Source organism: Rhipicephalus microplus, chromosome 10 (assembly GCF_043290135.1).
Source record: "Rhipicephalus microplus isolate Deutch F79 chromosome 10, USDA_Rmic, whole genome shotgun sequence".
Classification (NCBI taxonomy): Eukaryota; Metazoa; Arthropoda; class Arachnida; order Ixodida; family Ixodidae; genus Rhipicephalus; species Rhipicephalus microplus.
In genome coordinates this window covers 52,502,989-52,529,482 of record NC_134709.1, presented here as the reverse complement: position 1 = coordinate 52,529,482, position 26,494 = coordinate 52,502,989, and the positions used below count along the sequence as shown (strand labels likewise).

The following is a 26,494-nucleotide window of genomic DNA, read 5'->3' as shown; positions in this document are numbered from 1 at the left end:
GCTACTGTTGCAAGTTGTTGCGCCGATTTCGAAGCACAGCACCCTGCGTTCGCTATAGTGAAACAAACGATAGTGCGCCACAGAGTGCACGAACACATAAATGACGCCATTCTAAGTGGTTTATTATAATGCGCTACGTGTTACGAGATTCTGAAGCCATTATTCGGTAAAGTTGCCGATACTTAATCAGTCTAAACAAGAAACGAGCGGGCCGATAAGCGTGTAACAGTGAACTACCCGATTGGATGACTTCGGCGGTGTTTGTTTGCCGATTGTGTGCACACTTTTCACCGTATACGCAGACGGCTAAATACGCAGCTTCAATGGACATGACACCACAAGCCTCTTTCAAAATCTGGGCAAATCGGAAAGAAATAAAACATAGCAGGAATCGGCGCGAAACTTGAAAAAAAAAATCAATGGAGTGCGAGCTGCGTTTTGCTGCAAAAGAAGGCTGGGCGAGAAGTCGGTTGGTTAAGCACGATCTTTTACCCACAAAACACGGCTACACTGCCTTCACCCTTAAGGCTGAATATGAGCGTTTGCAAGTTTCAAGAAACAGTGACCGCATTTGAAAACGTGCGTCGGTCCCGATATTTCCTTCTTTCCCCCACAGTTATACCGTCTAAGCTTCAAACTATAGCGATAACAGCAGTTTCCATTCGTTTTAATTTTTTGACAATGTGGTCGAGGAAGAGGCGCTACGAAGAAAAACAGACCCCGGCAACGCAACGCTCCAAACCAGTTTCACAAACGCCGGTTAAAGTATAAACAGGCTTCGATGGTGGCATACGCCCTTATATCATGGCAACACGTCGAATACCGCCACGTCGGCGTTTTTCGAGCCAGTCAACAAAGCTGCTAGAGGCAGCGTCGATAGCCAAAGGAGAGCTTTAAAAAAATGAGAGCAGCTTCGACAGTTACAACAGCAATATAGTTTCATAATAATGCACTATAGAAGGCAATCTATCTCATGGGAGTTGCAACGCACGGGACTACAGCCAACAGGCGAACAGTTCATATGTTTATTGACTGGCCTATATGCTTCTTTTATTTCACCTCCACGTTTAATTTTTTTTTCGCCTGTTAAAAGTAGTAATTGTCGAAAAAAAAAATGACTCATTCCAGATCATCAATTTAGGGTCACCATTTGAAATCGGATCGCAAAGTTCACTGTGAGTGGTATGTTTACACGAAACGACAGCCAAAACGCAATAAACAAAGCCACGAGTGCATTGGGCGCCACAACCCCGAAGACCATAGACAAGCCCATGGACTAAACACCATTTTCGTAGTATCCGAGCGATCGCAGCGCCACGGTTATACTTAACCAGTATTGTAGGGACTACAGAACAACGAATGCTGCCACAGCGGCGCCCCTAGCTGTCTTCGTATGGCCAACACGAGAACACACACTAAATACGAAAAAAAAAACCTCTCCTCGTAAGAAAAATACTGCAAGGTACAAAAACCACGGGAAAGCAATACTAACTAAACAAAGTTTTTCCACTGCAGCGCAGCACGGCGGCGAGCAGAAGACTTAGGATGACAGACCGGCGCCTTCTTCAAGGATGTGAACAGCAGTCCGCGCACAGACTTCAATTGCCATCCCACGACAACGCCGCTTGGAATGTTAGCCGTTGGTTGGTGTGATCATTGATTGATCCGTGTGACCATCGGCTGGTGTGACCGTTGATCGATGTGACAGTTGATCGGTGACCATTGCTTACAATTCATCATATATATAGCTGTTGGTCGACGCCCGTCACAAATCAGGTCTTTCCTTGCTTCTTCCTTTCGCGGAAGAGGGCGTTTACGTAAGTTTAAGTTGCTTGATTGGAAACCATGTCGTCAAGTCACCATCGTAATCACTCCTTGTTCAGGTAGTGCAGCACGTAGTGCTGGATAAGGTCGTAGCAGTACTTGTACTCGGTCTGAAGAAGAGAATAAAAAAGGCGTAAAAAACCGCTTTAAAAACCACACACATGTAGCTATGCCGAGTTAGCATCTATGAGAGAAAAAACGAATTCGCAGACATTCTTGAAGGCATACTGGCGACTCTAAAGCGTCAGGCGGCTATACAAACAAGAATAACGACAAGAACAACAACAGCAACAACCCGTAAGGTATAAGAATCATGTTACCCGCAATATGTAAACAAAATGTAAACACGAACTGGCTGATGGTTTCGTTGGAGCGGCGTGCTTTAAAGAGTTTAGTGCAGAGACTTGTGAACACTGCGGAAGGCGAAGGTGGCAAAGTGACCATTGCTGAAAGTGTAAGCGTCTCTGTGTACCTCCCCCCCACCCTCACGTCGCTGCGACAGACACTTGAAGTGAAATCTCATGTTCGTTTCATGTTTCATAATAACGTGTTTTACCCCGTCGGCGAGCTTGACAGCACGACGCCTGAACAGCAGAGCTAACCCCGACTCGTGAAAGGCGTGTGTGCGCGCAATATTTATTATACTCGCCATGTTCTCGACGAGCTGCGGCCGGTGCCTCCGCACCGTCCTCACCGCCTGGAAGACGTCGACCTCGCCGTGCTCCACCACCTGCTCGATGGCAACGTTGGCCGCGCAGTAGACGCCCGCGCGGCTCTTGCCGTTCCTGGGAAGAAACGTGGAGAAAGACAACCTTCACTTAGGCATGAACAACAAACGTGAAAGAAAGCTCAATTCCGCAAGCCTGGATCGACAGGGAGTGGAAGACGTTGGGCTCTTGTAATGTTGGCCCACATTCTAAGATCTATACTCATTGGGTGCAATAAATACAATGTATAAACTCCGCTCCTGCCGCGTGCCAGTTGCGGTAGTACCCACGTGGATATGACGAGAACGGGGCCGTAGGTAGTCCTCTGGCGCCACCTCTCGACCATGTTCATGAGCTCGACCAGTGTGTTGGTGGAGGTGGGCACCTTGTGGCGCTCGGGCCAGCAGGTAATCTGGAAGATCTGCGTCGTCTTGGGCTCCGCCTTCACGCCCGCCATCAGCTCCGTGAGCGAGACGACCTGCCGTACACAGCGACAACGGAATTATGTTACGTATTCTTTACTCGTCAATGTAGAGAGTTGCAACTAAGTTAAAGGCACAAGGTCCTCTAACACATCCACGGCGCGCCTTCCCTACAGCTGCGAAAGAGAGTCGGGCTTTACTGGTACTTGTTCGGTCCAGGGGCACTTTTTTCCAGGCTAGAGTGAACACTATGGCTAAGAGATAAACCCTCATCGTAATTGATAGAACGCTTCTGCTTTCGGCTCCGAGCATTGTTATCAAGTTTTTCGCTTTCTACGGGAGACGCTGCTCCCTGCCCCAAGGCGACGGACGCGGAGTCATCCACTAATCCGCCCAGCCAGAGGTCTGCTATGGCGAGCTCCTCGGTAAATCAGCGCGCCTGGCCCAGAACCAGTGAGGCCAACGGTGATAGTCACTGCATCATGGCTGTGGACGTGGAGCCTTCTGCGGCTATGTCCGACCATAGACCACCTTTGGCAAGCTCGTCGCGGAAACGAAGCACCTGTTCGAGCACCAGCGAGGACACGGAACTGTACTCGGCCACTGGCGACGACTCGTCGGATGACGACTTCGAGACCGTGAGAAGCAGGAAGGCCAAAAGAAGAAGTATCAAGTCGTCTTCACCAGCAGGGACATTAACGTCTCAGTCAAAAGGAGAATGCTGGCCGCACACCATCCTCTTCATGCCCGAGGACTCCACCATCAGCCTTCGAGCAGTAAACAGGCAAGCTCTCTCTATGTACTTTGAGGGGGTAGCACCAAACGACATTAAGGATATCCGGGTGAACACGCGGAAGAATATTCTAGCTGTGGACACAATGACTGCCAGCGCCATAGACAAGCTTCGCAGAGTATCAGATTTGGGAGGCATCAAAGTACGACCGGTTATTCCAATGGACGGTGCCTGCACGGCGGGAGTAATCTACGACATTGATTTGGCCATAGCAAACTCGGACCTCCCAACTCTCATAAAACCAGCGAACGAAGGAGTTCTCATCGCGAATGTACTTCGCCTCGGAAACACCCGATGTGTAAAGATAATGTTCAAAGGAGATTCCATTCCGTCGCATGTCAAAGTGGGACACTTCCGACATCCTGTTCGACCATTTGTCCCTAAACCACTCCAGTGCCATAACTGCATGAAAATTGGTCACATCAAGAGTGTATGTACAAACACCACAGTATGCCCCCGATGCGCTGAGCCGCACACTGCAGACGCATGTCGGGCAACAAGTCTGAAGTGCAGAAACTGTGATGGTCCGCATGATGCTGCATCCAAGGAATGCCCTCGGATTAAGAAGGAAATCGCCATTATCAAACAAATGGTTAGGGACAATTCAACCCACAGAGAGGCTGCTGAAAGGGTACGGCGGCGACGTAGTCGCCGACGGAGGCGTGGAGGACAGAGTGTTGCGCATAACCCATTTCCTCCGAGCACGAGTGAAGTAGTAAGCACGAAGCGAAAAGAAGTGGAGAAGCTCACAGCTGCGGATGAGTGGCCTACGCTTCCGCGTACACAGCCTGCAAAGGAGCCTCCTGCGAGGCCTCGCCGCCCTACACCTACCACCGAGTCTACTTCCGTTGAGGATGTGTCAAGGGTCGATCGACAGATCATCCCGATGTTACGATCCCTCGTCGCTGTCATGGCAGACATACTAAGAAGCCTGGGAACTCCAACCGCTCGAAGCGGGTTACAGGTGTTGGACGCGCTGAGCCCAGTCCTCGCCTCCCTCGCGTAGAGTCATGGCAGGAGATCAACAATCGTTCCGCAAAGACGTCAGAGAAGCATCAGTCATCCAGTGGAACGCAAGAGGACTTAGATCACGGATTTCCGATTTTCGTCAGTACGTGTTTTCTAACCTTTTCCCAATCATCGTAATATGTGAACCGAAATTATCAAACCCGATCAGGCTATCTGGCTACGAATCAATCCCGTCCAAAACCCGAAACGAAAGCAGCAAGGTCATTGTGTATATTCGTCGGGAGCTTACCTACATCATTCAACCTGTGTCGCCTCATGATGAGAACCAATATGTTTGCCTGACTGTGAAGCAGAAAACCCTCACCTTCACATTAATAGGTGTCTACTTATCTCCCTCAGCCCGTTTTGATTGCCAAAGACTGGATGACATTCTTTCGAGCGTCCCGGATCCGTGGATAATTATAGGAGACTTCAACGCCCACCACCCAATCTGGGGAAGTTCAAAAGTCAATACCACGGGCCGGAGGCTGGCTTCATTTGTATCGACTCATGAACTGTCTCTACTTAATGATGGGAGCCCTACATTTCTGCGAGGATCAACGTACAGCAGCTGTTTGGACTTGACGTTCGTGTCACGTCGCTTCGCCACAAGCGTTAAGTGGTTTTTAGACATCGAGACACATGGTAGCGATCACATCCCCAGTTATCTCACCATCGAAGGCTTTGCTAGCGACCACCCGCCGAAAACCGTACGGAAGATCGATCTTTCAGCATTCAAAACCAACATTGAACACGCTTGTGAAAAAGGCTTAACCTCTGACATTGAGCAAGCGATCAAACAAGCAGCGCAGAGTGCGATGCGCACGCTGGCATATTCTTCAAAGCCCTCAGAAACGGACATGGAGTTAGAGCGACTCCGTGCGACTCGTCGGCGTGCGGAGCGTAGATATCGACGCACAAAATCCATTCAAGATCTACGGATGGCCAGGCGCATGCAAAAGAAGATCCAGCGTCGTATAGACAAACTGGAGTTTCAACGGTGGGCGAAATTTTGCGCGAGTCTAGACCCTCGCAAACCGCTTTCTCAAATATGGCGAACCGTGCGAGGCCTACGCACATTTCCCCAACAACGTTTTCCGTTTAAAGCCTTGGCCCTTTTCCAAAATAGAAGGGATATCGAGGTAGCGGAAGATTTTTGTAGGAAGATTGCGGGCCCACCAAATTGCACAGAAGCCCTTACTGCTCATTACACGCCACATTCACTTGACCCGCACCTGGACCTGCCTTTTTCAATGGAAGAACTGAATGTGGCTCTTGCTTCATGCAATCGATTGTCATCGCCTGGGCCGGATGGCATATCATACCGCCTATTATGCAATCTCGGTGATCGAGCACGAAGTGCTTTGCTGGAAGTATTCAATGAGTCTTGGAGAGATGGAACGGTCCCCAGAGAGTGGAAAACAAGCCGGTTGGTTGCACTTCTCAAACCTGGAAAATCGCCTCTAGAGCTGACATCATACCGCCCAATAGCGCTGGCTAGTTGCGTAGGGAAGCTGATGGAGCGAATGATCCTTGCCAGACTCGAGTGGTTCCTAGAACGCCATAGAATATATCCAGACGCCATGGCCGGTTTTCGTCGTCTTCGGAGCTCCATTGACAATGTCATTGACCTGGTGACCTACGTACAACACCAGAAAATGAGCAGACGGTTATCTGTCGCACTATTTTTAGATGTCAAAGGAGCATATGACAATGTTTCTCACGAAGCCATACTTGACGCCCTCGAGTCAGTTGGTTTGGGTGGGCGAGTGTACCGCTGGATCCAATGCTACCTACATATGAGATCATTGTTTATGCAAACTGATGATGGGCCGACTTCTGAACATTATACACACCGTGGTGTTCCTCAAGGTGGTGTATTGAGCCCCACACTGTTCAACCTGGTTCTGATCGGTCTCGTTGAACGCATACCAGATTCCGTGCAGATATCTCTCTATGCAGATGATATTTGTGCCTGGACATCAGGTGTAACACGTCCTCAGGTACGTGCGAGACTCCAGAAAGCAGCGAATTCAATATCGGCGTACCTTAGAGAACAAGGCATCGAGATTTCTCCTGAGAAATCGGCGCTGGTCGCGTTCACGCGGAAGGCAATGACGTCATATCCCATCGCCATCAATGGACACAGTGTCTGCTACGCCAGGACCCACAGGTTTTTGGGGGTCACGATCGATCGAAATCTCTGCTGGAGTCCCCATGTGGCCACTCTAAAGAAGCGCCTAACGGCCATCGCACAACTTTTCAAGTTCCTCGGAGGCAAAACGTGGGGCACATCAGTGCACGCGATGTTGCATTTGTACAAAACGCTGTTTCTGGGGTACCTGCGGTATAGCTTGCCGGTTCTGACGAACGCTTGCAAAAGCAGTATACGCACAATAGAAAACGCCCAGGGCCAGGCACTCAGAGTTTGTCTTGGATTACCACGCTGTACATCAACAGCGGAAACCATCGCAATCGCCAAAGATCATCCGGCCACAGTGCACATTACTTTGGAGGTGCTTAGAGCTCATATTAGACACCTTGCTCGCGCCCCTGCCCACCACCTAGCTTCGCTTCCAGAAGATCGACCGAGTGCCTCCTTCTGTAAGAGAGTATTGACTTTCCGTGAGTGCCTTCCAACAGTCTACACACCTCCGGAACGGATACTAACACCTCCTTGGTGCTTGGACCGACCAAAACTGCGCTTGACAGTGCCGGGGATTCGCAAGAAGGCGGAGCTCTCGGCGCCAGCTTTAAAGCAGATGATTCTACTCATGCTACACGAAGAATACAAAGATCATGTCAAACTTTACACGGATGGCTCGACAACTGTTGGAGGATCTGCAGGAGCTGTGATCTTCCCAGCAAGAGCCGAAACCATCCAGTTCAGAACGTCACACAAGACGACATCGACAGCCGTGGAGCTCGCGGCACTCCGCAGCGCACTCCGCAGGATTGACCAAGAGACACCACAAAAATGGAGCATTTTTACTGATTCGAAACCAGCTCTCCAATGTCTACACAATACTCTACGTCGTGGACCTCAAGATCAATTGGCGCTCGAAATACGACAACTGTACCATCACCTAATAGACGAAGGACATGACATATCTTTTCAGTGGTTACCAGGCCATTGCGGCATCATCGGTAACGAGCATGCCGACAATGCAGCTAAGAATGCTCACGAAAATGGAGTGATGGAACCTATTCCACTATCAAGAAGCGACGCAGCAGCAAAGATTAATACGCTTGCGCAGGATGTCGCAAGGTCTATGCGGAATACGCCCGGTTTTCTCCACACCCGTCTTCACCGCCTGGACCCATGCCTACGACTTACTATTCCATCTGGCCTACCCCGATCCGAGACGACCCTTCTCTGCCGTATGTGGCTTGGGGTGTCTTTCACGAACGCTTTTGCCTGCCGCATCGGAATGAGAGACAGCGCTACATGCGACCATTGTGACAATGACGAAACAATTGAACATATTTTATGTCAGTGCCCCCAGTACAGCTCTCAGCGACAGTCCCTCTCAGCAGTGTTTGCTCGCCTCGACGACCAGCCTTTTTCTGAGCAGTCAATCTTGGAATGTCGGAAAGATCGAGCTTCACGCCAGAAAGCAACGAAGGCGCTGATGAAGTTTCTGCGAGCGACCCGCCTCGTAGAACGATTGTGACACTACTGTGTGCGAGTGTGTGTATGTGTGTTTGTGCTTCTCTTCCTCCCTTTCCCCTTACCCTTTCCCCAGTGCAGGGTAGCAAACCGGATATGTTTTCTGGTTAACCTCCCTGCCTTTCCGCATTAAAATTTTCTCTCTCTCTCTCTCTCATCGTAATTACCGGAAACATTCTTTTGTCTTGAAGCGAAAGTTGGGCTAGTTGGTTGTTGATGCTTGGTATGTAAAAACAGCACAAGAATAGAGACAAGGAATGAAGAAGAGACGACAGCGCGCTCAACTCCCAACTAAAATTTATTGAAAGGCACACGCACATACACCAAGCAGCCGACCTAGTTTCATGGTATACCCCAGCGTATGCGCAGCAGAGCAAACAGGGTACACCAAGATTGCGTTTTTTTCGAACACAGTGCGAACACAGCGTTCGTTTGACTCAGCGGCAACGTCAGAACCTCTGGCGAGGTTCACCACGACGGTGACGTTTCCGGCCTAAAGAAAGCGACACAAAATTATGCGATACGAAGCTCGTCTATAAACGTGCGAGGAGTACTTGACGTCACAGAAACGATGATTGATTTGTTGGGTTTAACGTCCCAAAACCACCATATGATTATGAGAGACGCCGCAGTGGAGGGCTCCGGAAATTTCGACCACCTGGGGTTCTTTAACGTGCACCCAAATCTGAGTACACGGGCCTACAACATTTCTGCCTCCATTGGAAATGCAGCCGCCACGGCCGGGATTTGGTCCCGCGCCTTGCGGGTCAGCAGCCGAGTACCTTAGCCACTAGATTGCCGTGGTGAGGCGTCACAAAAACGAGTAAGCATTATTGGATGGAGTACTGATGCGAATTTCTGAGAGGACAGCGATGGCTATAGGTGGTGTGGACACTTAATTTGTGACTGAGCACATAGTTTCTGTATTATTTAATAAAGAAATAATCAAGCTAACGGACTTTAAGACTGATTTCCCTGACTACGTAGTTTAGTGAGCTCTTTTCCCCCTTTGAATTTCTGTTCGAGATACTCACGTGCAGTTTTAGTGACGTCACTTCCGTGACAGAAATAAAGTGCGTCAGTTTTTGATGATTCTTGACAGAACACATTTTTGCTTTAAGACACCCTAAATGAACTTTCTCGCAAAACCATCATTACATTTGCCTGTTTTGGAACGTAACTTCTCGGTATCGCACTGCCAACGAAGCAAGCAGTTCATCGAACACAGTGCGAACGTTTAGGCACGACCTCTAATAGTTAGCGGAAATACAAAACCACATGCGACGTGCCTTCTTGTTTATCCTGAAGATCCACGTCTTGATTTTCGGATAGTGGTTGTAGGAAACAACGTCCACCGTGAATACGGGGCCGTACTTCTTACGCTTTTCCTTCTCCGTCGGCCAGAAGGAGGGGTACGCCTGTAAAAAAAGCAACGGATAAAAACACCGACGATGGACACTTTTGCGTTTACAAAATGTACCATATATAAAAGAAAGTTAGTCCAGGCATTTATGCCGCAAAATAAGCTGACGTCATGCAGCGTTAAAAAAAGAAGAAAACGTTTAAATGTATTTAACGTTTCACATTTGTAGCACTCTTTTCTTGGAATATAACATATTTCGGGAAATACGATTCACAACAATACTGACTGTTGGGCAAATCGGTACTGATTCATGGCTTTTTCTTTCAGGTGTTCATATTTCTCTGGTCCACGTGGGTCTCCCGCGAATAATTCAAAAATATAATTTCGTTTCCGCAGGAAGGTTCCAATTAGCCCATACTGCACAGAATAGTCGAGTAGTCGAATTTAATGAATTATTGGCGTGGTCAGGCACGAAAGACTCACGTTCGAGGGCGGGGGATTACAGAGGACGATGACAGAGTTGCAGTCGTGGTCGTACACCAGAGACCACAGGTCCTGCGCGGTCCGGACCATGGGCCATTCGGTCACGATGTATTCCTTGGATCGGCTGTAGCCCTGCAGATGCGGTTGGGAAGCGACATGATTTCGGCCGGAGAAAAGAGTCAATTCGTAAAAAAAAAAAAGCGATTCCAAACGAGCTGCCAGTTTTTCATTTTCGATTTCGTTTACTATAGGGGGGTCGGGCGTGGAGAAGTTACGTTTACGTCAATAGTCGTAGTCAGCAGGCGAAATTCCGAAGGAAGCACGCGGTCCCATCGGCTCATCCACACCTGCGGTCTTCACTGCTACCGCGACCACTTGTGATGGGCGACCGAAAAGCGACCGATGTTGTGACCACCGTGCGAGCTATAGCTGAAGTCGCGCAACATTCACGTCTGCTCGCGCTGACTGCTCCGAAAAGTAAGGTGATGTCCTGTTCCTGGTTGGTTCGGAAGCATGGCATTGCAGTCGCGTGACTGAGAAACTCGAGAGCGACACAGCAGCGACAGGACAGCAACGGAGCCAAAGTAGTCGCTTTGCAGCCAGAGCAGCCACTCGCGACTAATTGGGTCGCGCGACTTGTGCGAGTTGCCAGAACTAACAAGCTTTCTGACTGTGTTTTCTCATTAGCGTAAAGACTAATCGAACACTGCGACACCTCAGTACGTACAAATAGTGTTTGGACGAAATATTACCGCTAAATTCGCGGGTTTAACGCGATAAAAAAAGAAAAAAAAGACTCGATCATGGAGCATGCTGCAGAAAGAACTGTACTAAAGAAACAGCTGTACTGAAAGGCGGCTGTACAAGAAAATCAGTACTGGCCCCAGACATTACGTACAGTTAGAAGAACACGACGAAAATAAAAACAAAGCTCACGTCCACGAAGACGGCGTTGATGTAGTCCGTGTTGTCGTTGCTTTGGAATGACGTCAGGTACGGCCTGAAGTTGTCAGCTATAGAAGGAACAAAGAAACCACGGGTATTTCAGAACAACTCCAAAGCATTTCGGGTGCGAATTAATCGTCTTAACTGACAACTTCAACATCTCCTTCAGCTTCGTGATCGTGAACTGTACATCGAGAGCATTCTACGGCGACCTTACAGTTAACCTTCGATCGAACCACCGAATACCATGGCGAAAATTTTACAAGCGTCACGACTCAATCTAATCGGAATTCCGTTGGCGTTATCATGTTGCCCTGAGAAACCGTCTTGAAGACGTTTGCGCAACGCACGACCATTTTATTCCACCTCTGAAATCTACATTATAATCTAACACCTGCACAGTTGCACTTTGAGCAAAATAATCCCTTGCATCGAGTTCAATGTCAAACACCTGGTCGGCCGATCTCCGACGTCTGCATATAGTTACAGTTCATGCTTCGGGCTTTACGCTCCACGTTCCAGCTTAAAGCGAGTGAAAAGGAATGCGGGAGAAGGCACGATCGATTGAGCAAGCTTTATACCCAGAGACACCCTGCGTTCCGGAATTTAGCGATCGCTAAGACTAATAGTAATAATACATCAGATCTACGTAGATTGAGAAAAAACTTACGATAACAGTATCAATACTTACGTGGCACGGTGGCCACGTCTCGATTCTTGTCCCTGTTCTCGGGCCGATGACCTCCGGCACAGTCGCCGATGGACAGCTTGGACGACATCTTGCAGATTTTCTGGGAACAATCAGAGAGAACGACATCCATGAAATCAAGCAACAGTTAACTGCACGTATAACACAACACAAAAAAAGATAAAAACCTCCGCACTCAGCTGACGCTGTTGAACTGTAAGTTCATCCAGTTAACTAAGCGTAATCAGCCATCGCATGAAAGAATCACGATCACGTCATAAAGCGGCGCTAGAGATGACGTTATGCGATATTTTGTTCTCAGTATCAATTCACGTTGCTGTAAGGCCGCATGAAATGATATTTGGTTGCTGAATATAGCTAAGGCTTGGGATTAAACGCTCGATCACGCTTCCAAGAGCCGTCGAAGACGCTGCAAGGACGCAGCGACAGTCCCATCACTACCCAAAATCACCAACCAATCACAGTAGCTCGTCGTTGTAGTCGCGTGACTTGTGTGTACGCGCACCTCGTACTCCTTCTGGTACTCGTTGACCTTGGTGATTGGGTTCTTGGCCGACTTGAACTTGAGCTGCTCGGAGAGCTCGGACACCGGGAACCACGTCTTGCCGCACACGTAGGCCTCTTCCAAGGTCTCGTACACGAACTTGTACGCCTCCTACGGGCAGCGGAAGGGAAGATAAATTGTGGCGGGATCGCAGAAACTTAAAACGAAGTCAACAAACGAAAAAGTATAGACAAGATCGACATTTTTTTTGTATGCGACGGAATATCTTATAACATAATGGGATTCTGCATATTTCATTATTGCTTCGAATAGCCGGCAGTGCTCACCATGTTGAGCTTGAAATTCTCACAGGAAACCTACCTTCGAAACTTCTTGTTTTCCCGGAACATGCTTGAAGGATTTGAGTCTTCTAATTTGTTTTTAAGGCTACGAGGCTAACCCCCGCCCCCCTCTCAAGCCTTATTTTTTTAGGGGCGAAGCTCCTTAGGACGTGGGCTGTGCGTCCCCTGTAGCCTGTATGTAGCCACCTCTAGTTTAGTTCTTGCAGTGTTCACTAGATGGCGGTACCGTCCCCTGTATGTAGCCACCTCTAGTTTAGTTCTTGCAGTGTTCACTAGATGGCGGTACCGTCTCCTGTAAAAGTGAAGGAAACGGAGACTGACATGTGGAGAATGGGCATGATTAAGAAGTCCGCACTAGAGATCTATCGAACGTTTAAGCAGGAAATTGCCAAGGAAAGGATCTATGATAATACTCGGGGTAGTTCTCTACTGTTTGAGGCCAGAACGGGAGTACTGCGAACCAAGACATATCGGGCCAAATACGAAGGGGTAGACACAGTATGCAGTGCGTGTGGAGAGGAAGAAGAAACTGCCGAACACTTGATAATGTTCTGTAAAGGGCTTCACCCTATAGTTCAGGATGATGGCGCAGAGTTTTTCAAAGCACTGGGGTTTAGGGACCGGGAGGGCAAAATAGACTTTAAGCGGGTAGACTTAACTAGCAGGAGGTGATCTGATTGGTGGCTAAAGTCAAGGCACGAGTGAAAATTAAACTCTTCACTGCAAAGTACGAATCCTCAAACTCTTTTTTTAAGGAAAAAAAAATAAACATAATTTTTGGTTCATTAAGTATTACGGCTTGGTGGCGCTAGCCACCGCCCGATCTAAAGGGTACAGCCATATCCATCCATCCATCCATCCATCCATGTAGCCACCTCTCGTTTAGTTCTTGTAGTGTTTACTAGATGGTGGTACTTGTAGCTGATGATGAAAAGATGCAAGATGTTATAAACTAGAAAGCGGTACTTGTAGTTGATGAAAGACGCGAGATCTTATAAAATAGGAATGATGTCACATATGGCGCGTGTCATTGGTTGAAGGCAATCGTTCGATTTAGTGCGGCGACGTACGCTAGGGGGAGCGATGTAATAAAATCGAGTGGGCAAAATGTACAGAGGATTCATGGTTTACCAGGTTTACCTCCGGAGCTTCGCCCAATCATCATCATTCACTTCGTGGATAAGGCGGAATTTTTTTAAGAAAGCAAGAACGAGAAATAATCGAGTATATGCCAAATGGAAATCGAACCAGGCCAAAGGAGGTAGATAGCAAAACAATTGCCCCCACCTCCCCGAAGGGAATCGGGAGAAAATGCGAATGCATTTATTGCACCGAGAGTACACAGCGTAGTTATTTTAATGGCGTTAGTTGATGACGAGACAAGGTTTTGTATTGTAACCATTGATTTACACATTCATCGGCCAGCGAACGATCGAAAGTGAGGCGTGCGCTTCATTCCACTTTTATATATATACGTACGAGCGAGCGGATGGAAGAGTGAGGGGCATTGAGAAGAGAGAGAGCGAACAGCGAGAAAAGGAGTGGCGAGCACTGCATCTACCCACTCCTTTCCTCTCTCCACACACGCAGGCGCTCCGCCGAACTCCCGCAATGCGAGCGCACTCACACGCCTGAACACGCTCCTCCTCTTCACTCACTCTCCGCTACTCCACCCACACCACTTCCCCCGGTTGCTAAGGGGCGAGGATAAGCGCGCCCGCCTACAGCTGTTGTTATGGAAAAAGGAGTGGGAGTGGAGAGAGACGAGCTGGCGGCGCGCAGACACGGCCGGACGCCTGACATAGCCCGACTAAGAAATGCATTCGCATATGAAAAAAAAAAATCTCTTACGTTAGGGGGCTCCGTCAGTAACCCATCAGGATCCATAAGAGTTAGCTGTTTGTCAGTCGGTCTTACATTGTCAGTCGGTCTTAGAAAGGATTTCTTCGATTATTTTGAAAATGAGGGGATATACGAGACATAAACCATCCCCAAGGCTTACATTAAGCAAAATTCGATAAAAAGACTGAATCACGGACGATCGTCTGGCACTGAAGGCACACGCAACGGCAGGTCACACGAATCCATAATTACTTGATCATGGCAAATAATATGAAAAAATAAAGAAGCCACGACGGTTGTCGATACCTTGCGCGCATACATACAGAACGTAATTTTACTTTCAATACTTAAAACAAACTATGGTTATTGCTTTCCGCGAAGTCATACAACTCGACAACCAAGGTTAGGCGTCGTACACAGGAATGTGACAATATCCGGGGTTTCCCGTCCCAAAACCACGACATGATTACAAGACACGCCGTAGTTTCCGGCTCGGACAGTTTCGACTACGTGGGGTTCTTTGACGTGGGGCACAGATAGGAAAACATGGGTATATTGCGAAGCGTGTGGACTTGTCTGGGGTGCCTTGATGCCCGCGCGCTCTGTTGGGAGCGCGCGCATCGAGGCACTCTAGACTCGGCAGAGACTCCCAGTAAAAAAAAAAAAAGAAAAAAAAACGGCACGAAAACAACGAGGAAGAAACAAATAGCTGGTCCTGTTTCATCTGTGTCGTCCTAATTGTTTCCGCGTTGTTTATTTACCGCGGGTTTCTCGCACATCGCCTCTAACGAAAATGTGGGCGCCGCGATCGGGATTTGGCATCACGACCTTCGCATCAGCAGCCGAACCCGATACCCACAAAACCTACACGGCGTGCGCTCACAGGCGGTAGGAAGAAATACGAAATGGAGAAGGCAAAGGGGTTAACCAGACAAAAGTACGGTCGGCTATAGCCTGCACTAGGGAAACGGGAAAAGAAACGTGAGAGGGACAGAGATAGAGGAGTGCAAGAAACAAAATCGCAGCAAATCCACGGAGTGCATGACAATGAGTGGGGCGAAACGTCCATCCGTCCATTCTTGCTTCAGCCCATCCACGCGTCCGTCCATGCGTTCGTCCGTCCGTGCATCCGTGCGTCTGTCTATCCGTCCGTCCATTTAGTGAACACTAAGTACCGCCCTCTCGCATCTTTTCATCATATATTCAGCATATAGAAGTACACGCCATCCAGCGGACATTGCAAGGACTATACGAGAGGTGACACTCGCGCACTTTCTTAGGGCCTACGCTTCGCGTCTACTTTCCACGTTGCACCGCCTCTAGTTCAAGGCTATATGCTAGTTCACCATATTCATGGCACAGTGGCACGACTCTCGCTAAACCTTGCTAGAAGTAAGGAGGTTACGCTAAGCGAGTTTAACGTGACAACCCTTTCTGGTCAGATAGTGCTCAAAAAGCGTCCCTCTGAAACTAGTTTTTTTTTAGTAAGCACCGAATTCAAGGCAAATATTATTGGAAATGAGGTCACCGATTTTAGTCTCTGTTCATCAGAAACAACTATCTTTTTCTTTATGATTAACGTGCGCGGGTTTTCCCCTCATCGAAAAGGTTGCGCACGTGCCGCTCCTCTAGTCCGGCCGTGGAGGTGGCTACCTACTACTACTACTAACTACTACTACTACTAACTACATACATCGCGGACGCACGACACGGCTTAGGGAGCTTCGCCCCCCGAAAGAGGAAATGATCGATAAGCGCGCTGACACTTATGTGGCGTCAGTACTGCATAATAGTCACAGGCATTCAGAAAGGCTCCTAGTCCTTAAAGAGGACAAGATTGTTTCAATAGCCTAGTGCGCCGACGAGCGATGGGGACGCTGCTCCAGCAGCATCTCCACGGAGACGCTGCCGATCGTTTAATTGTCCCGTCTCGTCATGAAGCGTTCCGTCTTACGCAGATATTTCGCATCACGGATGACCACGAACTGAACTGCGGCAGAATGGGCCAAAAGGGCGCAGTGGTATAGTAACAGAGAAGCGCCACGTGCTTACCACGGTGTCAACCATGCCTTTCCTGGCCGCTCGCAGCTTCTTGGTGTAGCCGAACACGTCGTACTCGCCGTCTTCGTCCGCCAGCTCCAGGTTGGCGTCGATGCACATGTAGGTGCCCGTGCGACCACAGCCGTCACTGCAAGAGAGCGGACGGTATACGAATGCGTTGTGTGGACCAGAAACGAACTTCTAGGACTTGGCACACGCAAAACGAAGACCCGACAACGGGGGACGCCGTAGAGGCAGATTCCAACATAACTTTCGGTCGCAGCGGCATTGGTGCGAGACCGTGCGTACCTGCAGTGGACGATCGTGGGTCCGATGGCTGACCATCGGTCGGTGAAGGTTCGAACCCTTCGCCGGAAGTCGAGCAGAGCGTTGGTGAAGGGCTGCGTGTGAGACGCCCAGCTGGTGAAGTGAAGCTGGAACACGTCACGCTCCTCTTCACCCTGGAAGGCGGGAGAAAATACGCGATTAATTATTGATTACGATGAAGTACAACTCACTTATTGAAGTAGGCATTCCAACCGAACATTCACTGGAACGGCTTAAAGGAAGTTTGTTGGAAATTACGTTGCATTCCAATGGCAGATCACGAGTGCTAGGACAGATCACGAGTGCTAGGACAGATCACGAGTGCTAGGTCAGATCATGAGCGCTAGGCCAGGTCTCAAACGGAGCGCGTAGATCAGAGTGGGATGGCCCTTGGAAATCAGCGACTAGAACGCGCACGCCTTGATAAGAGCAGTTGGTCCGCGGAAATCTAGCGAGGTGGCGCGATGGTACGAGGGGGCGCGAAGAGTGTCGTCCACGGCTGCCCGCGACTGTAAACATCCGGCCGTAATAGGATGAAAGGCGGGCGTATACAGAATGCATCACGCGAACATCCGGTGAAATCCGCAGTTTTCCGGCGCAGCCAGAATTCTTGCTCCACGGAGCAATCCGTATTCTGCAGTTGGTCTCAATGTGCCATTGGAACACAAAATTTACGCTCCCGATCTGCCATTGGAATGTGATTCTTCAACTCGGAGCAGAAAAAAGTTGGTATGTATCTACTACTGGAATTCGACACGCATCACGAAAAAAAAAGAAGGTTGAGTGTTTCTACAAGTAGCCATATTGTAATTATTTTGGGGGTTCTACGAGTCAAAAGCGCGATATCACAAGACGTACCTTAGAGGAGGGCACAGGTCGGCAAAAATTGTGAAGCTCACAGACTCAGTCGAGAAATATGTCTTACGCTTCGGACACACTTGGACTCAGACTCAACAAACATTTTCCTTAGCCGGACTCACTCGGACTCACACTCACTAACATTTTCTTCAAGCAAACTCACTCGGACCCAAACTCACCAAAATATTGTTTACCCGGACTCAGTCAGACCTCACGTATCTATCTGAGTCCAAGCGAGTCGACTCATGAGCTAGATGGCCGACCTTTGCTGGAGGGATCCAGAAATTTCGATCATCTGGTGTACTCTGACGTGCCCTGACACGGTAAAGCATATAGAGGCTCCAAAATATCGCCTACAATGAAATGCAACCGCCGCGACCACTATCGAACCCACGAGCACCGTAACGACTGTACCACCGAGGCGAACTCTCAACTAATAGCCTTATTTTGATTTAGACGTAGAATTTTCTTAGAAATATTATAGCTGAAGCGAACTCTTCGTGTAGGTAGCGCGACTTCATGTCGAACGCGCGTTAATGTCGCAGCGTTTAATTTGGTCAAAATTTTTGTGGCATCCAAGAAGCGAGGCATAAAGTGTATTCAGCTAGACGTTACGAAAATATAAGAGCCACTTATAGCTTCTAGAAAAAAAAGGAACATTTCAACACATATACAGATTTCCAATCGTCTGACGGAGCGAGTAGAAATGAACGTGGTTGCTGTCTGTCAAAAGGCACCGTAACGTTTGACATTGCCGGGAAAACTGAGTTTGCAATTCACGAGCAGGGTCGTAGCCAGGAGTTAGCACACCAAGCCCGTGCCACCCCCCTCACCCCCCACCCCACCTCGAAGAGCAAAAAGTACCAGTTAAAGGAGGTCCCCCCCCCCCCCAAAAAAAAAGGTCCTACATGTCCTCGAGGTGTCTATTGTAGGGACATCGCGTCAGCGAGTGTGTCACCTTTCGTAGCCTCAGCGTCCGGATGACGAAGTTCGCCATGGCATCCTCCGAGAGCAGCGTCACCTCAATGACGCCGTACTTCTCAGGCTTGTCCAACTCCATGGGCCAATACTGGCAGCACATCACCTGCGACGACACCAAGGAGCGAGCACTTCGTACTATGCATCGTGTATTCTAGCATAGAAGGCGGCCCATACACAGTAAAAATGTTTGCACCCAAAAGGGTGTAAAAAGGGTGCTTTTACGAGAAAGCACCCTTTGCAACACCCTTTAACACCCATAAATGGTCGATTGAAAAAAAAGCACCCCTTTGTTTGGGTGCTTGCCTCAATAGCACCCTAAAATAGGCTCTAAGGGTGCTTTTGTGCCTGAGAAGGGTGTAGGTGCCGATTCATCAGATGGAATATGCAGCATAAGAAGAACACATAATTATAATATTTGGGATTTTACGTCTCAAAAACCTCGATATGATTATGAGGGTCGTCGTAGTGGAAAGCTGCAGAGATTTTCACCATTTTGTGTTCTTTAATGAGCGCTCATATCGCACAGTGCAAAGGCTTCTACCTTTTCGCCTCCGCCTTAATTCGACTGCCACGGCCGGCATAGAACCCGTGACCTTCGGATTGGCGGCCGAGCAGCGCCGCTACTGTACGAATATGTGGACCTTGCGTTAAATGACGGCCTAATTGACTTAGAATGTGTGAAGGTGCTCTCCGAATACAGCAGAATGCCAGCAGAAGCAAATCGCGTTTCATCTATAATGGCAATTAACTGCAATCCATGTTACGAAAGCTTTCCTTAGCGTTGGTTATAAGCTGCATGTTTACTATAGATTATATACACACAAATAATGTTCGCCCGAGTATGGGTGTGTGTGCGTGTAAGCGCGATTGTGTGTACACCCGTGCATGTGTGCGTGCGCGTGTATGTGCGAGTCCGTGCTTGTGTTAAGCGTGCCTGTGCACATGTTTACGCCCATGCACGCGTGCGTTTACGGTCGCGTGTGTGTGTGACCGTATGTGTGTATACGTGTATGTGTGTGCGCCTGTGAATAAGTATGCATGTGTATCAGCCCGTGCGCCCTCGAATTTCGTGTGTGTGTGTGTGTGTGTGTGCGGGGGGGGAGGCACTGCTTCTTATTGTTTAAGGTCCCACACCTGTTCATACTAGGAGTCTATATGGGAGGTGGCTTAAGGAATGGCGGTTGTCAACGCACTGTACATGGACTATTCAGTACATGGAAAACAGCTGCACATTTTCGTACCTGATCGTTGCTTACGAACTTGCTGTGATAGCTGATTAGGTATGCTGAGGTGCTTCTACGCTCGAAAACGTGGGTTATGACCAATTCCCACGGAAAGCTGTCACTGCACTTATGTACAACCATCGTTTATATTAACAACGTTTAACAAGAACGTGCCCTGCCTTTGCTACAGGTGCTTAGCTAGCTCATTGGGTAACCATATGGAATTATGTGCTGATCATGTGGTCAGCAAAAAGCTTGTTATAACAACCTCGGCACGTTTCGTGGTGCGTGACAAGCCTTCTAAACATCCGCGACTGTGGATTAATTTATTCCAGCTTCGACTACGCATTCAGCGTTTGCGGCACCATATGCGGAAGTGCCAGACACAGACAATGCAAAAAGAAATTCCTCTGTAAAAAGGTGTAGCGATGCTCTCCCGCTAATGCCACCAAGGACGAAATAATTATTGTTTCTGGCCATTCCATGGTGCACTTTGTTTTCCGCAAGTTTTGCTTCACTATTTTTCGCCCACTGCAATCGCATTCCGTCAAAATACTCCAAGAACCCGAGGCTGGTAAATAACCTGCGTCGCTGTGCGACTGGCTGGAAGGAGAGTTGCCATTTACAAGGAGACATTCCGCGAGGAACGGCCGTCCGCCGTATGCGCCATAGCATTTGCTCTTCGGCGCCGTCCTGGCGGGTTTCCCACTCCCCCCCCCGCTCACCCCGGCCAGCGTTGCTCCCACAACGGCGGCGTAGATAAGCGAATAGTTGCGTCACCGAACACCTGCGTCGACAGCTGCGGCGCCGCCGCGGCGCTTTAGCCGCCGCCAGTGCCTCCTCCTTCTCTCTCTCAACGTCGCTTTCTCTGTCTCATCGTCTTTCAAATGCGTTGCGTTGGTCTGGGGTCTTGGTCGCTGTGTGTGTTCTAGCGAACAGGCGCATATTCAATGGTTGTCACGCGTGACACCATGTTCGAAGTGACGCTCGGATTCAGGAATATTCATGGAGTTGCGGACACGGACAACGTGGGCCTGTTAACGGTGAGTGTACTGTTTTCGTAAATAGTAATCATACAGCGCTAGCTGGGCGCCTGCAGCAGCTCTGCCGAAGTAGGCTGCCAGCCATTTACAACAGCATGCGTTCGCGGGCCTGTTGCAGATGCCCGATTAAACGTGTGACTTAACGAGTTCACACTGCTATGCGCGATGTTGTGTAAGTGCCTGCATCACTCATACAGTGAGTGATGTGATCACTTAACAAGGGCGGGATTAGTTGCTGATCTCACATTGTCTCTACACTGCACAAAGTGATTGATATTGTTTTAAGATGCGCTTTGGACTACATCGTAATAACATTTATATTAATACTCAAATGTGCAACGTGCTTCTGTAGGTGTAAGCGCAAAAAAAAAGAAAAAGCAAAAATTATGTACAGAGGCGCACTGTACGAAATGGCTTTTTTTTTTTGCTTAAAGACGGTATAGTTGGAGGTGCTGATATGCCGCGATGCTCCCAGCACGTGCGCCTCGGTCTTTTAAGCTATTTAGGACAAGTGCCACCAGCAACAGGGAAAGATCTAGCAGACTTCCAAAGGCGCGTTGTTGTGGCCATCGCCGTGCGTTGTTTTCCCTCGTTTCTGTTTGCTGTTTTCGTGCTTTGCTTTCATCTGCGATAATGTTCGGCGTTATAACAAAATCGAGAGAGTATACGTGACTGTTCGAGCTATGTGCGGTAGCTCTAGCATAAGCCATGGCTGCTGCAACGTAGTCGGCGTCCGCGCGCGTTGGTGTCGTTCGAGCGCTCTTACTTGCGTGATTGTGTTTAACTGAGTATTTAGGCACGGGTTACGTTTGTAAATCCCGTAGTCAATATTCGCTAATAGCGTGCCCCTGATTGCCATCAGAGGATGGGCTTGGTTGTCGAAATATGCCAGACGCTTTTTCAGAAAGCAAGCTTTGAATTTTTTTTTTTAAAGAAGTACTTTCATACGTGCAAGGCAGTGCCTATTGCAGGCCCGCAACTCTTTGAAAACTGGACGAGCTATCACACCTTTTATCAAATTACAATGAATTAAGATGATTGGATTATAGATGACGAATTTCTGTGCTAGATTAGGTGCACAAAACACATGTTCGCAGCCCTACGTCTAAAAAGCAGGCAAATAGGAAGAGCAGCGTCAAATTTGGATTAGATTCCATTGACGGAGCGTCTTGTGAGAGTAGAAAGAACGAGAAAATTGTTCGTTTTTGATGCCTTTATAGAGGCAATCAGAATTGCACTGATTGGTGACTTGTAACAATTCCTCAGATTGTTAGAGGCGTGATTAAAGTCAGTAAATCTTTTACTTTTTTTTTGCAGACCTCTTCGCTAGTGCCACGCCCAAGATCATTTGTTCTCATGTAAAAGAGAAAGCAGAGATGCCTTCACTGTTTGTACATGAAGAGGTAAGTTTCTTGTGCATTTTGATTAATGTTACATGTTCTTAACGTTGTACTTTAGGAATTGTTTTTCACACTGGCTCACTACCCTAGAAGGAATTTGATTCTTAGGTGAGTTCAGGCTTTCGTAAGTGCCATTTTTGAGCTGTAGTCTTACAACTTCACCTCATTTCGGGAATTTGCTGTATGCTGGAAAAGTCTTATCTTTATCATATGAAATTATTGGAATGTATGGGTTGTATGCTTCGAGTTCAGTGTAATGTCAATTACACGCCATTTCGAAGGATACACACTACACATTCTTTATATATGGTGCTGCCAGAACAGCACGAACATCCTTTTATGAGAAGTCATATTTGCTCTTATTACAGGATGAGAAGGTGCCGCTGACGTCCTGCGTAGTCCACCCCCCGGCCCCAGCCTAGAGCAAGCCTACTTCCTGAACCTCCACATGGATAACCGAAAAATCTTCCGTGTCAGTAATGACGAAGAAGGAGTGACAGCACTGATGAGTTGATTTTTTTATTTTCAGCATTGTCTACGGCCGCAAGGCCTTTAACATCCACCGTGATTGAGCGGCTTTTTCTCTGCGTGAGTTTGGAGTTTATCAAAGAAGTTGTTCAGGCAGTACGACGCTGAAAATTTTAGTATCACAATGCCTGAACAACTTTTTCTAGTGTGGTCATGGTAGATGAACAAACATTGTTATTTGTGTAAGTTATTTTGCTTAAATATAGCTGGACCATTCCATGCCAAACGTCCCAGCCACTTTGGCGACCATCTGAATTGTATTTGAAAAAAAAAAGTGCTGACTTACTGCGTTGAAAACAGTGAACTGCTAGAATATTTCAGTGAAAAAAAGTTTTGTTCATGTGGCTGGCTTATAACTTCCTGGCATAATGCCGACTGTGTGCTGTTTGTGGAAAATTTCGTTTTAAATCTACCGCTTATTTTTTCTAAAGCAAATTCGGTCTACCTGTTAAGTATATGTGCTTCTGTAAGGTATTTGAAGCTCAATAATAATAGTGCAATTTTTTTGCTACATTCGCTTCCAAGAATAAAGGCAAAATGTGTTATGTTTGCATTTTTTATTGCATATTGCACTTTGTATGAATATCTGAGCAGTGAATACTTACTCCACAGAAGGTATATTTTGAGTAAAAATATTTTTAGACCTTTCAAGCTGCTGAAATATACGAGAAAATATCACGAACTTCACAAAATTGTGATATTTGTCCGTATTGAGAAGCAATTTGCTCCTTGTTGCGATACAATGAAAACTCATCATTATACCTGAATTGTAAGAAAATGAAATTTTTTCTGTAATAAAAATCTTATCGCAAAAAGGACACTAAAGAGCGCTGTCAACTGAATTTTATTGAAGGTGCTACGAGCGTTTTTATACTGAGCACAAGACCAGGGCTCATCTGCAACAACACATGTGTGACCATGACAAAATAATTTTAACCGAGAAAAGAATACTCTTTTTCGGAAAAGATAAGTGAAGGTGTACTGATGCATTGATCCTTGGCCTTTCTGATAAAGAGTTCTAAAATCTCTCATTTTTCTGCTTGCTTTTTTTTTCAAAAACCATGTTTTATGAAACCTAGGACTACACTTACATTCTTTACGGTGCCCGGCCATGAGACTACTATAGCCCTTCTTAACATTTAAAGCATGCTGTCTTGCTTGATCATTGAAGCATTGCCCAGTTTGTCCTATGTTTACTTTTCCACATGTTAGCGGCATCTTATACACATTAGATTGACATTCAGTAAACCTATTGTAGTGACGAATGGTGCAAGATTGTCTATTCCTGTTGCTGTAAGTACATGCACTTTTGAAAGCTTGCAAGGGGTGGAAAACAACAATGTCATATCTGCTGGCTCTTTTCCTAAAATTGTGAGACACCTTATGTACGTAGTACCGTGTGACATGCAAAGGTGATTGGTCATTCTCTTTTTCTTTTGGTCCTGTTTTTTTTAACTTTACTTTCTGCAGGAGGGTTTCGCAAACAAGTGTGATGATGCTCTTGGGGTATTGGCTGGTGCTATCAGCCCAGGAGTGTGCTAAGAATGTTCTGCCTTTTCATAGTGGGCATTCAAAATTAGTAGAAAGAGGAATTGATACCACATGTACTCAGGCCACCCTTCAGAAGTCATGTTAGCACAAGGGTGAGGTCAGGTTTAAAAACCAGAATAAAAGACTAAAATATGCTGGCTTTCCCAACAGAACCATCACACCCGTTTGCACAACCCTCCTGCAGAAAGTAAAGTTAAAGAAGACAGGACCAACAAAAAACAATGACCAAAACCTTTGCATGTTATACCACATCATGTGTCTCACAATTAAAAAAATAGCCAGCAGGTATGATATTAGCGTGTTGTTTTCCACCCCTTGCAAGCTTTCAAAAGTGTGTGTACTAAACAGCAATAGGAATAGTCAATCTTGCCCCATTCGTCACGAGAATAGGTTTACTTAATGCCAATTTAACGTGTGTAGAAGTATTTTTTATCAGGTAAACCAATGATCAGTGCATCACTACACGTTCACTTATCCTTTCCGAAAGGGAGTATTCTTTTCACAGTTAAGATTATTTTGTAGTGCTCACACGTGTCGTCGCGCATGAACACGGTTCTTGTACTCCGTATAAAAGCGCTCGTAGCACATTCATTAAATTCAGTTGACATTCGGTGCTCTTTCCTGTCCTTTCTGTCTCTTCCTAAAGTTGTCGCGCTGTGATTAGCACACAACCACGATGAACCAACTCTCCCAAATTAAGCTCTTGTTACGTAACACGTAGACCGAGTTTCGTATGGAAAGAAGGAGCGGTGCTTTTAAAATAAAATTTTTCACATACAACACCTAGACGGCATTCCAGGAAGTTCAGAGGGCAGCCACGTGACCAAATATTTTTCCTCTCCTAAATATTCCAGAAGTTCACTATTTTCAATGCAGCACGAGTTTTTCGAATACATTTGAGATGGTTGCTAAATGGCTGGGACATTTGGCATAAAGTGACCCAGCTGTGTCATTAGCCATAATTATGCATTACCTCTTTTGTTTTTTGTGTGTTTTGACTCAGTTTTTGTTCGTTTTTAGCTCATTGTGTTTCTGATCATATTGTATTGGTTTCTTAAGTATTCGCTAAAGTTATATGTGTGAAAACCCGTATATGTTTGCATGTACATCATTTCTCATAACCAATTGTTATACATCCAGGAATACAAAGCTTAATCCACTGTGATTGTATACATTTGAAAACACTATCCATATATATTTTTGTGTGCATCACTTCTTGGGAACGATTGTGTACATGAAGGCGTATATAGTGAAATCATGGTGATTGTATATATTTGAAAGAATCATTAGTATATATTTTCCTGTATTTCATTCCTATTAACCGATTGTGTACATGAAGGAGTATTAAACTGGAAACCACTGGGATTGTAGATACTTGAAAGAATTACAGGGATATATTAGCGTATATTTCACTTGTAGTCATTATGTACTTGAAGCAGTATACTAAAATGAAACCAGTGTAATTGTATGCTGCAAAGAATTGTCAATGAAGTGAAACTGAATAAATATAATAAACATTTGAGGTGTTGCATGTGTAGTGTACGTATACGTGAACGTATATCTGGTGAAAAAGTTGTGTGGCAGAAGAAAAGTTTATGTTTTATTTGCCTATTAAATAAACGCAATATGCAAGGGCAGCAAGGCTTCATTTTCTGTAACGCGCATTATGGATATACTGTGAAGTATATATAGATCCAGCACAAGTTCATACACGATAGTACGCGTTTATATTTTTGCCCAGATGCAATGAATGGAGCTCGACAGGTGGCGCACCATTGATAATCAGGACCACTTTCTTCAAGTAGTGTGTAATCAGTGCATGCCGATATCTATTAGTGCAGTCTAAAAGAATACTGGCACCCCTGCCATGGGCACTCAACACCCTTGTGCACCCTTCTCGCACCCTCCTCAGAGGGTGCTAAAAAAGTGAT

At 47.0% G+C, this 26,494-nt stretch overlaps 1 protein-coding gene across 1 annotated transcript in view; it reads right to left on the bottom strand.

Moving 5' to 3' along the window:
- Positions 1-1,011: 1,011 nt before the first annotated feature.
- The window catches only part of Ptp36E (protein tyrosine phosphatase 36E), a 102,820-nt gene continuing 77,337 nt past the window's right edge, over positions 1,012-26,494 (bottom strand). Inside the window, exons 7-17 of the mRNA XM_075875647.1 lie at positions 18,796-18,921; positions 16,962-17,113; positions 16,665-16,800; positions 12,430-12,579; positions 11,907-12,006; positions 11,207-11,283; positions 10,271-10,402; positions 9,714-9,842; positions 2,822-3,009; positions 2,474-2,609; positions 1,012-1,934 (exon numbers count right to left, since the gene is read on the bottom strand). Coding sequence (XP_075731762.1) covers positions 1,869-1,934; positions 2,474-2,609; positions 2,822-3,009; positions 9,714-9,842; positions 10,271-10,402; positions 11,207-11,283; positions 11,907-12,006; positions 12,430-12,579; positions 16,665-16,800; positions 16,962-17,113; positions 18,796-18,921 — 1,392 coding nt within the window. The 3' untranslated portion in view covers positions 1,012-1,868. The remainder of the gene's footprint in view (positions 1,935-2,473; positions 2,610-2,821; positions 3,010-9,713; positions 9,843-10,270; positions 10,403-11,206; positions 11,284-11,906; positions 12,007-12,429; positions 12,580-16,664; positions 16,801-16,961; positions 17,114-18,795; positions 18,922-26,494) is intronic.